The 15,321-nt window shown below is 43.3% G+C and overlaps 1 protein-coding gene across 1 annotated transcript; it reads right to left on the bottom strand.

The window, feature by feature from the left end:
* Positions 1–6,617: 6,617 nt before the first annotated feature.
* Positions 6,618–11,881, bottom strand: LOC6543265 (serine palmitoyltransferase 2). Its single transcript, XM_001968936.3, has 4 exons — positions 11,593–11,881; positions 7,882–8,991; positions 7,555–7,817; positions 6,618–7,480 (listed from the first exon to the last, which is right to left on the bottom strand). The coding sequence occupies exons 1-4, from the start codon at positions 11,779–11,781 to the stop codon at positions 7,264–7,266; spliced, it is 1,779 nt and encodes a 592-aa protein (XP_001968972.1). The 5' UTR covers positions 11,782–11,881; the 3' UTR covers positions 6,618–7,263.
* Between the last annotated feature and the right edge of the window lie 3,440 nt (positions 11,882–15,321).

The following is a 15,321-nucleotide window of genomic DNA, read 5'->3' as shown; positions in this document are numbered from 1 at the left end:
TGTGTCGACTTTGTTTTACATGTAGCTTTTTTATGCTCATTTGCTCGAAAAAAGTGTTGACAAGTTTTTGGTAGTTTGAAATTTGTCTTATTTATAAATTGCCTGGTTTTTCTTCAATGTACTCCAAAATTCCACATCTGGCGCTTAATACAGTTTGGCCAAATCCATTTTAAATACACTCGAATCGGTAATCCCAGCCGGAAAAGCGATTGAACAATGCTTATCGGCTTGAGCACTCCCACAATTTGCAATATCCAAATCCAGCGTCTTTGCGCTATAAGCAACCTTAATATTTCTCAGATTTGTGACTGTTGGAAAATTACTTCCTGCCAAGAGCAGCAAGCTTCCGTATCCGAATCCGAATCCGAGTCCACATCCGCAGCCTGCAAACTGCAGCCAGGATAAAGGAGCAGGCAGCATCAAATCGATTATGTTGCTATTACTTCCGCCAGTTGTCGCTGCCAGCTGCATTCGCCATTGCCTCTCACGATTTTCCTTTGATACGAATGCGTTGCATACTTCTCATATAAAATGGGTGAAAAATGAGGTAAGAACTTTAAATTTTATTGCCATTTATTTTTCATGCGAACACTCAATTTCGACTCTGCAGGTTATCCGAATAAATTTTCACTTATCCGTATATAAAATATTAAAGATGGATGTTTAGCCAAAGAAAATTTGCGTGTCTGTTCGTCTGGGCATTTTATTGGTACATTGATACAAGCAAAGTGAGTGATATTTAATGAGCCAGTTGACTACTGCGTTTTGATTTTGATTGATTTTGATGATATGCAATGCAATGCTGCACCAAAACAACGCATTTGGGATCTTAGCTGCGTCCATTAGCACTGATTTTAGCTGTTGAATGTCATTCTGGAAGCCATACCAAGGTAATAAACGAGAAATGCTCAGTTGTTTTACTTGTGCCTTCCGACAAGCTGCAGCAATTCGATCCAAAGCAGCTCACACGTGTTGCCGGATTCGGCATACATATACTCGTATGTACATTCCTCCCCCCACAGGACAAAGCACATGCAGTAATTGCACTTAAGGGCGACTCCATACTACTGTCGATTTCACAATGGGAATATTCCCCCAACCCAAATGCAAAAGGCTATTAAAACTCCCTCGGGCCGAAGCTTTTCAATGGGACGAGGCCAGGGGACGGGCTAGGCCTCCCCTTTGATTGCCTGGCAGGTGGCTGTGTTCCCCGCATCATCGTCATCATCTGTCGCGCTTCTGGTGGCCATGTAGTAGGGAGTGCAGGGAATGGGCTGCAGGGATCTATTTCCACAGCCCATCTGCCACCGACCACCGCACCGTTTCCGATGCCAACCAGGTCAGGCGGGCAAGGCGCGCTGGGCATTGAATTGCGTATTCAATTGGCAGTGGACACCCGAATTGCAGCAGTTCATGTTCTCCAAATGGCTAATTAGCTGGGAAATGCGCTAAGCACTTGCACATAATTGCCCCATAATCCTGTCGCCGCTGTTGAATGTTGTTGCGCGGATCATGTTCAACGAGCTCTACAAGATTGAGGACAGTTTAGTCCTTGATTGATATCAAATTATTCCGCACATGCTCGGCTTCAGAAAAATGCCGCACTGAAAAGTAATTTTATGTTAATTGTAAACACTTTGCTGATGGAATACGAAACCCATTTGAAAACATTACTGATTGCCCAATAACTTTTTCGTAAATGCTATTTATCATAATTCAGACCCTATATAAGCCAATACAACACCCACTTGTTACTTTAAACTTTGAGCAGTGTTCGTGACCCGAGCAGATTGATCTTGGCCATTTCTCCAAGTGGCGAGCCAGGCGTCTGCTAAATGAGGCGCGTTAATTAGAAAGCATTTCCGGGAATTGGCTGGAAACGGAATGATGGAGGCTGTGGCCGAGTCTCGTGCGTGCCATCTTACACTCAATTGATTTAATGGTCCCGGCGAAGGAAGCCCTGCCGCATTACTTGCCAAGGAGTCCTGCTCACATGGTGTCCCCGCTCGTTAAGCCGTGCGATTGTCCTCGTTTTATGCGTGTCACATAATAAATCTCATTTGATTTGTTTACTTCCCTTTCCTCCATGGAGCCCACTGTGGATGCTGCTTAGGATCTGTCGGCCATTGTCCTTTGTGCCTGTCATTAAACACGGGTCATTGTTTTTGTGGCCTCGGCATCTGGACAGGATTTCTCCGCCTCTGCTGGCCTAATTCGATTGGCCCCCGCTTAAGTGCCCCGGTTGTTCATGGCCGGCTATTTAATTAATAATCAAATTACGCATACGCCACGTGACGTGCTCTCAATTTTAATGCAACTCTTCGCAGATACCCGTGTTTAATAAATACCCGTCGCACCGAACTTGTTCCGTTTAATTAAAGTCGTATAGGAATCCAATTAGGCCCGATTAAAACTGGATCTGGAAAGATAAGGCCTTTTCACTTCCGCCGTTTATTGACCAACGAATGGCACATATTTTCAGTTATCGAAATAAATTACTAAAGAACATCTAACCAACACAAGCTGCATTTAGGAGAGCTCATTTGTGTATGAACACAATATTTTAAGCAAGTTTGAATTGCAGTTCCTTGAAATTTTCTGCAAAATATGTCAACTTTCATACATTCATTTCCTTTACAATTTGAAATGGCAACATTTTGACATTTTTGTGTATTTTAATGCACGCTACAATTTATACCGATTTAAGACAAATACTGATAGAAATGTAGCTTGGGAAAAAGGATATAATAAATTAATCCCAATCTTACAATTGTATCAGTTATAATTACAAATACAATAATTGTGTAACAAGGCTAAAGGCAATGTCAAACAAGCCTAACAAAAACCGGATCGATAACCGGAAATTTACAACCTTAATTCGATATTCGACATAAAGATTTAACCACCACCACTTCAGACCCTCCTAATCATCTAATTTGGCAAATATAAATGACTGGCGCCAGCATATGGGCCCGACAGATATTTTAATTCGGGCCAACAAACTGCTTGCCTATTTGGGGGACGTAGCCAGCTATGACCACGCCCACACATTGTCTGGAGAAAACAATAACCATAAATGTTAACAAGAAGCCGCCGGCCCGCAAAACACAGAACTTAATGATGCCCAACAAGGAAAAGCCACTCGAGCCGAAAGTTGTGGGCCAGGACATTTAGCATGTGCTGGTGACAGGTGCTAAGGTGTCTGCAGAATTCGAATGTCATTACTATCTGCCCATGGAATTAATTAGAAAACTGCGGTCGGACCCGGGTTTCCTTTGCCTTACCAGGTCCTTCAGAGCATTCGACAACAAATTTAATTTGCGGTCACCGCAGCAAGGCGCAAGGACACAGACAGGCAGGCATTTAAATTTGCTGGCGAAAATCTCGGGAAATTCCTTGATTAAATCTCTACCTTTATGGTGACTTTGGGTGCAGTGATTGATTAACGTGTGTGTCGAATGAAAAGTGTTGGCACAAAGCGAGTGCAGACATGTATCCCCATATCCGTATCCTTGAGCGGCAACAAAAGTCAAACTACGTCTCATTGCCAGCCTTTATGGCAAATGACTGATTGTCCTTGGCCACGTCTATACGCCAGGTTCCCCCAGTTGCTTTTTTTCCATAACTGAGCAGCAGGGCGACACGTTTGCCCATGAAAAATCGTTCCAGCGAATCCGTATTATAAAACATGTGCTTAAGTAATAGCATCCGAAGTGAAGTGTTTGACTGCGCCCTGCGTCGTGTAACAGATTGGCAATCCACTCCTGCCAACGGGGTGAAGATTAATTTGTTTGCACTTTGATGGGCGATGTCCTGGCGCCGAGTTGATGGAAATCAAAATTGGTGCGAAGGTGGAGATGGTTTATCTGGAGGCCAAGGAAACGGAAACGGAGTGGAGTGTTATTGATTCTTCTAGCGCCAAAAGGTGTTCAAGTCTAGGCTCACATTCTTGAATAAAGTATTATTCATTTTTTATTTTGCTTATATTTGTATGGTACAATGATTTCATCCGTATCCATCGATTTACTCACAGCAGTTTCATACAGAATATATCCGAAAATCCCAAGGATCGGCTTAACTCCCACATTCCGATCGCCGTACGCTTATCAGTGCCTTTGCCAAGTGCATGGGTGTGGGTGTGCAACGCCACTCAATCAACCCCTTCTGCCACACAGTGACTAACAAAAGTATGCGCATAACTCAGAAGCCGCCATTTGCATGCCTCGAGTGTTCACAAATGGGATTCGGACTTGGATTTTTCCGCATTGCATAAATTCCCTTTGCGCCAGCTTGACGAGGGGAAACTTTTTGCAACATTTTATCAGATTATGAAACACACAAAATGCAACTTCCCGTGCTGGGGATATAGGAAGAAAGAAAAATAGAACTCAAATGTGTTCCTACCTTACTCACATATTTTGCAAAGTAAGCGGAAACATTAAAATTGTATTTGTGAGCCAAAACCGCGGGATTTGAGGGCTTGTAAACTTAGGAACAACTATTGCCATACCAGGGGAGCAACATAAAATTCCTCAAACAATAGCTCAAATTCAAAGAGAAAAAAAAATATAAATTGAATGGATTGCAATACCATCCAGTTTCTAGCATTTAAACAGTAATTATGCAGAGTAGTGATTTATCGTTATTGAATAAATTGATTTAGTGCTGTAATTTAATTTTTATATTAATATTAACCCATAGAAGGTTTTAAATAGTTCACCTACGGCAACTTCACAACGCGAAATTATGGATTTCCCCGCTGTTCAACATGAGCGAGTGGAGCACGCATACAGGTGGCAAAATGAACGAGGTGCACGCGAATATCGCATCAGCAATTTGTAAAGAACCAGAGAGGGTAGCAAAAAATAAAAGCATGCTATTGAGGCCACAGAAATGCTGATGTTTTTTGATAGTCCGATCGGTGGCCCCTATTGGCCGCATATCCTTATCAATCTCTATTAAACGACGCTTTGGAAAACGCATTTGAATGCGAGCACTTGCGGTGTTGAAGATGCAGACTCTAGTCTGCGGCATCGGGCCAAAAGCCATGACAAATGGCCAACAGGATGCATATTTATGATTGCACACACACACTACTCCCGAAATTTTGACCACACTCAAGGGCAGGCTAAAAGGCTGCCGTTGTTGTTGCAGCCACTTTGGCAGTACTCGGGTAAAATGCCAGCACAAACTTTATACGCACGTAGTCAATTACTCACACCAACTTCGCTGGGAAAGCACCACCACCCCACCACCTCACCACCCACTTTCTACCACCCACTCTCACGTGCATGCATAGAATACACAAATATGTGTGTACCGACGTGTATTGTCATTTTCCATTTTGGCAGCTTGAAAAAAGTAAACAGAGCGGAGCGCATAAATTAACCCGTCCAAACTGATGCGGCCTTGTCATTCTATTAGACTTTCCAATCCAAGGGATATACAAGTATATGCACGTATATTTTCAAATTATCACAGCACTGTCACCTGATTTTTATCGATTCTACTCGTTTGGTGTAAAATATTACAAGCACTGAATATAAGTGTATTCGATATAAGTTAATAAAACCATTTGAGAGAAACAGTTTATCAATCGATTGTGTACAACTTTAAAACCAATTCAAATGCACTTTTAAGGAGCGAGTGCTCTCTTCCATGCGAAGGATTTCAATTCAGTTTACACGTACTCCCCACATGCACACCAGATTCAACACGAACCACTCAATAAATATTGCCCGAATATAAAATTGAAAGTATTGCCTAAGCCCATAAACCAACATAGCTCTTTGCAAGCCAACCGCCCAGGTCCCTTGTTGTCCTTCCATCTGAGCCTTGTTCGCCCTTTGTCTTAATTTCTTAAAAGGCAGAGACAATTGCAATTGGAATTTATTTGCCATTGTGGTCAGCACCGGAAAAGGAAAGCAGGGAGCGATGTAGAGATGTCATGAGTTACTGTTAATTAGAAAATTGTTATTCAAAGGATTGTTAGTTCGGTTTCGACGCTTTAAGTGTGGAATCGTGTTGGGTGGGAGCGGGTTTAAAGTAGAACTGTCAATTGAGTTTTATTCCATTACATAAACCCAAATATTGGTGACCCATTGGAAATGGATTGTCTGTGTCTTAAACTCAAGAAAGAAGGAAAAAAAGATAGGAACTAACTAAGCAAAGCTATAAAATTGTTATTATTTTATTTAAATAACCTCTAAGGTATAGATATTCAATTAATATCGCAGCCGATCTCTAATTACCATCATATGAAAAAATCTTTTTAAAGTTACCCATGTACCATGTACTTAAAAATGGTTCAAAGGGCTAGCTTTAATTTATATTATCTCAAAAATAACAGGTATCGAATTTTCTACATTAATGCAAGCGTCGAACATCCAACTTCTGTAAATTAACTGTAGAGGTCGCAAAAGTTATGTAAAATGTCATGTAAAATAAAAGCAAATGTTTTCCGACTATAAGATACATCTGAAACAGGTTGTCCGCAAAGAATTATATTTTTTAAATAAATATTTGCATTATTGGACTTCGAAAATGAAATCCATACCAACATATTAGGCATCTTTACAGTAAAAACCTCCAATTACATATTCAAACTAAATGTAATAGATAAAGCAACAGTTTTTTTTATTTTTTGATGAAAAAATAAAATCAATAATACATAATCATTATACATATATATTTCCTGACAATGCCACTAAATTGGCCCTCTAGGTTCCTCGAAGACTGGCCAAAATAGTGAGCTACAATAGTATCGCCCACGCCTTAGACGTTACATTTGGCTCTGCTTAATATGCTTAATTGGTAGAAGCGAGGTGCTCGGCTGTCCCACGAAAAAGGGAGTTCCCATAGCTTAGCTCTAAAATTAACCAAAACCTGATTTGCCTAATACATTGCGCTGCCAATCTTCTATAAATACTTAAAATGCAGCAGCCGACCAAAGAAGACGATTGGATTTTACATATACAATAACAACTACGTAGAGGTTTAGTGCTAAATAATTAATAATATATTATTATTTAAGCTAGTGTAGTGTTTTGTTTCTGTTGCTAAAGTGATCTTCCCTTTCAAGGCATTTTACCAGAGAATTAGTCATAAATAGAAGTCCAGTGCAACTGAAACTTGGTCAATGTAAGCCACTCGTTGCCGTTCGTGATTGATTTAGCACTATCTGGACTGTGTTGTAGTTTTGGTTTACCAATCGGGGAGGTTACCTTTTCCCCAAGCTTAACATCTATGTGTGCGCGCGTGATTCTAGTAAATTACGGGATTCGGATCGCGTGGCTTGCGAGAATACTTTAGGCCCAGGTCATCGGCAATCTCATCTATCGCCTCCAGGGCAAAATCCAGCTGCTCCTTGGTGTGGGCGGCCGAGAGGCAGAATCGAATGCGTCCTTCCATAATGGGTGTGGCTGGGAATCCAGCTCCCACCGCGGCAATGTGGCGGGTCGTCAAGGTTCGCACCACGGCGCTACAAAGATAAAATATTGTTTAGCAAAGAGCTGTAACTACAAAACGCTTTCGCTTGTATGCCACTCTGCTTACCCAATCTTGGAGAAGAGGTACACCAGCATGGGCACCACTGGGGAGTCCTCGTGACCGTATGTGATCACTCCCAGCTGAGCCAGACGTCGGCGGAAGTAGCGTGTGTTCCTGGCCAGCTGGTGGATCTTCTTGCGTCCAATGTCGGTGCCATCTTCACCCATAATGGTCTTCATGGAGGTAAGGATTTGCTGTGCGATGGGTGGCGAGATCGAAGCAGCATAGCAGTGGGCATGACTGTTGGTGCGGAGAAAGTCAATGAGTTTCTGGGAAGGATAATAGATTACTGATTAGTGGGGGATACGCGAAGATGGAGACAATCACGCATACCTTAGATCCAGCCAGATAGCCTCCAGCACTGCCAAAGCTTTTGGTGAAGGTGCCCATCAGGATGTCCACCTCCTTCGGGTCCACATTAAAGTAATCAGTAACTCCTCGTCCACGGGAACCCATGGCTCCCACACTGTGAGCTTCATCCAGATACAAGTATGCTTTGTATTTCTTTTTTAGTGCAATAACTTCGGGCAATCGGACTATGGATCCTTCCATGCTGAAGATGCCCTCGACCAGGATCATGACCTTATCCCATGGCTGACCACCCTTCTTGGGATTTCCATAGCACACACCCTGGCGGAGCACGCGCTCCAGATCCCGCATATTGTTGTGCTTAAAGACCTTGGTGGTGGCACCGGACAAACGCAGCCCCAAAATGATGGAGGCATGGTTCTTTTCGTCACTGATCACAAGGCTGTTGGGTCCCAGCAGTGAGGGAAGGTTCAGTGCATTTGTGGCGAAACCCATTCCAAAGACAATGGCATCCTCCACGCCAAAGTATCGGGCAGTTAGAGCCTCCAGCTCTTGCAACTGCTCGTTGTCACCAAGCTCGCAGCGGGAGCTGCAGTAGGCCAATCCAGAGTTCCGAGCACTTTGCTCTGAATCATCGGCACACTGTCCAGTAGCGGCGGCAAATCCCAGATAATTGTATGATCCCAGATTTAAGCAACGTGTCTCCGTTCCAGTGAACTTGAAACTCCATCCGTAGTCATCAGTCACGCGATCCTTCAGAGTGAGCTCATCTCCCGGAACACTGCAGATGGGTCGGTTCCAGCAATCCTTGATCCTCCTGTAAACGTACCTCGAGTAGAAGCTTTCGAAGGCATCGTAGAGGGCCACATAACCATCCCGACCCTTCTCGGTGGCCACTTTGGGCACGAAGAGCAGCTGGTTGATGTAGCCCAGGATCATCAGCAGGTAGAATCCCAGATACGTAAGGCAGGCGGTGTGCAGAGGCACCTCCTCAAAGGAGGTCTTCTGGAAGTGCTCCAGCTCCGGCGAAAGTTTGCCCTCTGCCTGGTTGGGCTTGGACTCCTGATCCAGAACGGAGGCATGCCCGTTGGGGATCGACTTCTTCTCCGGATGGTAGTTGATCGAGCTGGGACTCTGTAAGAGGGGTGCATTAACGATTAGTGACTGGCTTTCATAATTTTCATTAAAAATCAATAATCAGGGGGTAGATAATCAGATATGCTGGACGGGGGGAATTGTAAGTTATCAACACCTTAAAGCCCATTCAAAAGTAAATCAAAACATTGGTATACTTGTTGTTCACTAGAGGTTATAGTTCTTAGGTGTACGAACTTTGCTAACTAGGGAATGATTCTATTTTACTGAGCCTTGGGCTGTGTGGATAGCACATCTCAACTCGCTTGCCCGTTCTACGCGTTCATCAGTCAATTAGCATTAAACTGAAAGGTCCATACATGCAAGGTACGCATATAAATACAGTCGGACGATAACTGGTGAACAATTTGCTCCGTCGCTCACATGAGCCGAGTTCGACATGAAGTCACACCAAAAGAGACACAACAATCATTCGGGGGAAGCCATAGATAGTTGTGTGCCCAACTTGGCACACTTCAACCCACTAGCTAACAATTGGAGCGTTATAATTAACTTACTCGTTTAGGTGTACATATAATTTGCTTATTTATTTGGCGGCCAAAGGATCCGATAGACTGTATCTCATTAACAGAGCAATACACACAGCAGATATATACTGCGATATATGTGTAGATTTGAGCGCCAGCTTAATCGTATAACAATAACGAGTCGGCGACAATAATATTTCGTGTTTATTATCATTTGCCACCGGGCTTGTTTACTAAACACGATGAGACGGAGTGAGGGGGCGAACAGCCAAGTGGGTTACGCGCTGCCGAGTTATTTAATGGAGTCCCGGTGTTATATAGACCAGGTATATAGACGAACTCGAAGCGACCGTAGGAAGATCTAAATCGAAACCGACTTAAATAAATAAACAGAAAATGTGTAATACTAATTACGCGATGGGTCGGGTGCAGAAGGACAGTCAGGGAGGGGCATGGGGTGGGATCCAGATAATGACTTCCATATGTCGTGGATCCATGGAATCCAAGATATCGACTGACAATCGACCAGAGTTCTAACCTCTCTTGTGGGAATTCTAAGAAGTATTACTTGTGAGTCAGTATGTACATAATTGCTTTTGCGCATTCATATTCTTAAACACTTCTTTTTTATTTAAGTCTGTATCTTAAAAATCGGGCATACTGTAATCTTGTCGAGTTGATAAAAGTTAGATATAGGGTTAGGAATAGGTGGAGATATGAAAAATTATTGGCCTTAAAAGTTCTTAGTTGCCATTAAATCAATCACCTAACGAATTATTAAGTTGTCGCCATGGTACGGAACTTTTTCATTAAATAAATTCTATGGAGAACGTTGTACTACGTTCCGAAAAAGAAATACAAAGCTATCAGATACAAATACAAACTACCAAACATCGTGAAAGGTTTTCAGCAATCTAGCAGTGGCTTAGTGCCCAAGGACCGAATGAAATTGGAATTACTTAATGGGTGTAAGGTAGTACCTCAATATTTGTATCTTATCTCTTAAAAAAGTTAATATGTAATAAAATGTTCTCCATTTTCTCCGCCAACCCAGACGCACTCACTCTCCCGAATTTAACAAAAACCTTATCACCGACAAATCAACGCCCACCGAAAGCCGCTGCCTTCGCAGATTGCGGAGCATTGTGATTCACCAGCGAATCGCATTCTGCGAGGCTTTACGTAAAAGTCTGCTGGAATGGCCCTGATAAGGCTGGCCGGGCATGGCGTGGCATGACAATATTATGCCAGCCCGGCCAGCTCTCCCCGCAAACATTGTGCACCCAAACTACGTACTTATGTGCACAAGTTTGTGTGTTTGGTTTGGGGTCTTTAGGAAAATTCCGAATGAGTGCAGGAGTCCCGCAGAAGGGACACTGACTAGATTATAGATCAATCAATTACCAATCAATTGTTTGGCACACATCCAAAAGAGTTATTACTCCAAACGTTCCAATAGCTGAATTTATTGGTCAAAGTATGGTTTTCCGATAATGTGTTAGCTTGTATTGCCATTGATTTATCTTATCTTTGATCCTTGAAAGTATGCCAGGTGGATAGCTACATATGTTTATCCAAGGAACGTATATGAAGACTACTTGAAATTATATTGAACATTGAAATAGCAAGTTTGTTGTTCTTAAACTCAAAATAACTATTCGATCGAAGATAAAATCTGAAAATATTTAATATAATATATTTGGGAGATAAGCATTTTCTAGCATTGGTATTATGACTGGATTGATTCCTATCAGCTGAAAGTAGCCAAAATACTCCAAAAGGTCGGCACTTGCGGCGAAAAGGAAAACACTGCAGTGGAGGAAAAACAGCTGTGCTGCTCGGATGACCCAGAAGCGGGAAAAGCGGAGGAAAATCGCCCCAAAGGGCGGCAAATTGGTCGAAATTGGGCCGAAATTCTCCAGCTGACGCACGCCCTCTCGCTCTCTCTCTCGCACTCACACGCTCTCGCGCAAAATCAATGGTTCGCCGGCTGGAGGAGCGAGCGAGAGGGAGAGCGCGAGCAGTGGCACCACGCGATTTTTGGCCAATTTTTATGGCTCTTTGGCTCGTTATTTTGGTTTCGGACACACACTGAGCGAAATGCCTGGCTCACCTGGACGTCGTTTGCGGCCTTCGGCTGGCAGCGTCGCGTGCGAATTTCAGTGTACGCGGGTGCCGAGAATTTCCGTAGAAGTTCCTGTTTCTCCGGGGAACTGGTCTCCGTCGGCACTCTTCCGTTTCCGTTCGTCGTCGCATAGCTCTGCTCGAAAACCGTCCCAGAGTCGCCGTCGAAATTGCCCATTATTCCGCTGCCGATTTCCGATTCACTCTGCGGCCACAAATTTCGATTTCGGAGAGATCGATGCGAGTTGCTTAAATAGGTTTTTCTGATTGGAATGGTGTGGCCAGCTACGCGCGCGGGGGTCATACCAAACCACTGCGTACCTTCGGTATTTTAAGGTAGATCTTCTTGCTGAGGTATTTTCACATTAAATGCGAACGGTCACACTTGGTGGCCGGTTGTGTTCTCTGCTTTTAGAACCAGCTGTCTTAGCGAATGCCACAACCAGGCAAGCAGTTCAAGCAGAGCGCTGCTTAGTATGTCTGCTCACCGCCAGATGTCGCTAGTGGGAAGTGTGTTTTCGTTATAATAGAATTTAAAATAAACGTATAAAATAAATGTCTTAACTGAACGTTATAAATTAACTCAAAGAGAGGTTTACAGGTTTTCAAGCAATCCTATTTCTCCTGGTCGAATCGCACATTTTCCCCCCCAGCCTCGGAATTTGTACGCTCAGAAAAATTGCGCCTCGCCAGCAACAATAAATTAGATTAAAATTCACAGAGAAAAGGAGGCAAACAGAATTTCAGGCAACAGATATTCAGATAAAAGTGCGTAAAGCGGCAATTGTAGTAAAATTCATGAGGCGCGAAGCGAAGTGCGTTGACTCTTCGCCGCAAGGAGACACGTCTCGGGCAGTGGATTTCGCCTCATAAATAGATCATCTCCATACCCCGCAGGCTTTTGTTTTTCTTCTCTTTTATTGCGGAAGAATTTCGACTATTTTGTAAATGAATCTGGCGTGGCCGATGACACTTTTCAAGGATTTTCAGCGCGCATTTCAAAATCAAAACATTGAACTCGCATTTCGGTTTCGATTTCAGTAACTGCGGGTAAACAACAAGCAATCGACGCTAAGGCTTCTAATTGAGTTGGAAGTCATAGTCATCCGTGGGCAGCTGAAGCCTCTGCAAAATGCCAACACGTTCCCCGGCAAAAGCTGCACCGATCGCTACATCGATATGCAAATGATTGCCAAATTGTCGTAGCCGGAGATGCCAAAAATTGCCAAAAAAAAAAAAAAAACCAATCCGGGTCCGAGTCACCAAGGTGGGTGCTACTGTCTGAGGGGCTGGAGCCCTTTGAGCTGCAGGCCCAGAAAGCGGGTCACGTCGGCTTTTCATCCAGCGATTGCCGATCGATCGACGCCAGCGGCACCCTGAAAGCAAAGGTTTCCTCGCCGGAGGGAAAACCGCATACCCTTTTCGAGAAGATTTGCTCTCTTTCTGAAATCATAGGGATATTCTGAAATATAACTTGTATTACTACTTGATCTATTTCACCAACATGTGAATATAACCATATTTTTCTTCAACATTGAATCTATAAAATGTGTAATCTTAAATTTGAGGACTTTTCTTCATTTTGTGATGGTTACTAATTTCCATCTATTTACCCTTCCATGCCGCCAAGTAAATCACTGGAGCGAAGTAAAAATGCATTGTGTCTCAAAGCTAACCAATTTCTGCCAAAGATTCTTAATGCTTATCTCGCCGATCTGATGGTGCAAATCGCTTTTGAATGCCACAAACCGTGTTTCTGTCTGCAATTTCAGGCCGCAAACTGCGATTTCGGTTGCCTGGGTGTTTGGTGTTGCTGCTAGTTGTCGATTGCTGCTTGTTGCTGGTTGCATGTTGGCGGCTTTGCACTTTGGCTGCTTAGCTTATCGAGTGCGGAGTTCAAGTACAATGGCAGTTGAGTCGCATTTCGCTCCTGACAAATATTTGGCAATTGTGTAATCAAACTAACGGCTGAAATCTGACTTGCCTTTGCTGGGAAATCCATCTACCAATGGAATTGCTTGTCATTTAAAAGATACTGTATCCCTTTAAATCATTTGGCCATATTGTGCCAAATATGTGTAGATATACCCAATACCTAATTGAAATGGAAATCTCAGAACCAATATAGGTACATATCCTTGGCAATCCCTTTGCATGCAATTAGGCATAGTATTCGCTCTCGTTCCATCAACAGCATACTTGTAGCTCTTGGCCCGTTTTGCATAATTACGACTTGGCTGGCTTAATAAACAAGAAAAGTTCACAATTTCCATCGGGCGATGCAGGCGTTGCTCTAACAAGCATAAAAAACGCATTTGCATTTGCATTTCCACATGCATTTGTGCGTGCGTGGGTGTTGCAGTTGCAAATGTTGCAGTTGTTGCTGCTGCTGCTGCTGCGGCAGCCGATGAATCACGCGTGATATTTCGCAGTTGCAGTCTGTGAACTATTGTCTACCTCTGCTGCCGTATGCCGTACGATACTCTTATTTATCTGCCCCTTCCCGAAGCACTACCTCCCCCACCCACCCCGCGGCAATAAAATGGACTTTGCACTCCGCCAACGGGTTGACATTTTCATTATGGAAACTCTTTTATTTTTCCTTGTTGTGTGGACATGTTTTCTCGCTCTGCCTCGGCTGCCACCGGCGTCGAAAGGCCACACTTAAAGGAAATTAAATTAGCTTGTATTCACTTCCACACGAATTGAAAGAAATTATTAACCCTAAATTAGTAACCCTAAAACAGACAAGAATCCCAAATAAAAAACATACAAAAATACCTTGTGAATTCACTATTGTCATGCTGTAATAAATTTGTTTTCAGTGCTTTCTGGGCGGGCTAAGGGGCGTGGTCACCCATGGCAGTCACTCAAGCGATTTTCAATGCGTTGACAGTTCAGGTTGTCAATCGTTTTGTGTTGTCCAGTGTAGGTGTTACAATTGCTGACTTGCCTGTGCCTTGCGATTAAGCCGTGAGGTGCAATTGAAGGCATTTCAATTGTCGATTGTCAAGACCCGAACATTAGCATAGGCTCAACAAATTGTCTGCGAGAATGCGCAGAACTGTCAAGGGGCCATTCGGAGAGTTGAAGTGGTAAACAAACAAGGGGCACTTGGCTATATTGGTTTTATGCTAGACGAATTAATCAAAAGTGCTATGTTGGGAATGGCTGTACTTGGGAAATGTCATTATTAATTTATTCGCTAGGCAATGTTTCAAAAACTTCCCCAACTAGTTAGTGCACACATCTCCGACCAAACTGCCAGTTACATCAGCAGAAATAGCACACAAAATGTCCAACATCAAATTTCAATTATCGCATCGGCAGAAGGAAGCTGGCTGGGGGCAACATTCGCCGACCCCAAAGGAAAAAATGGAGGAAAAGCCAATGCGATTTGAACAAGTGTTTGTAAAGACGGAGGAGCAGCCAGAAACGCAAATTCACTTCGGCGGGCGGCCACCGAACTGAACTAAATGGCAACGAGAAGTGATTTTCACATGGGCAATTAATGTTTCAATAAACGATATTCTGGCTGCAACAAATTTGTAGCAACAGCAACTGTTGCTGCTGCAACAGCAACAGCAAATGTGGCTGCTGCCGCCGTTTCATGTTGCATCGACACCGAAAAACCCGCCGCGAATGGAAAATGTTATTGAAATTGGCTTTTTATGTTTATGAAAACGGGCGCTGAACTGCCAACGGATCGGGGAATCTC

The sequence above is a fragment of the Drosophila erecta genome, unplaced genomic scaffold (genome assembly GCF_003286155.1).
Source record: "Drosophila erecta strain 14021-0224.00,06,07 unplaced genomic scaffold, DereRS2 tig00000055-arrow-pilon, whole genome shotgun sequence".
NCBI lineage: Eukaryota > Metazoa > Arthropoda > Insecta > Diptera > Drosophilidae > Drosophila > Drosophila erecta.
This window is presented reverse-complemented; position numbering and strand designations above follow the sequence as displayed.

Bases quoted from the DNA above. Each gene is read 5' to 3' on its own strand.
- LOC6543265 (XM_001968936.3), bottom strand. From the start codon at position 11,781: ATGGGCAATTTCGACGGCGACTCTGGGACGGTTTTCGAGCAGAGCTAT. The intron at 8,992-11,592 runs GTGAGCCAGGCA...CCCCTCTTACAG, and splicing joins AGGCCGCAAACGACGTCCAG to AGTCCCAGCTCGATCAACTA. The intron at 7,818-7,881 runs GTATGCGTGATT...TATCCTTCCCAG, and splicing joins GCTATCTGGCTGGATCTAAG to AAACTCATTGACTTTCTCCG.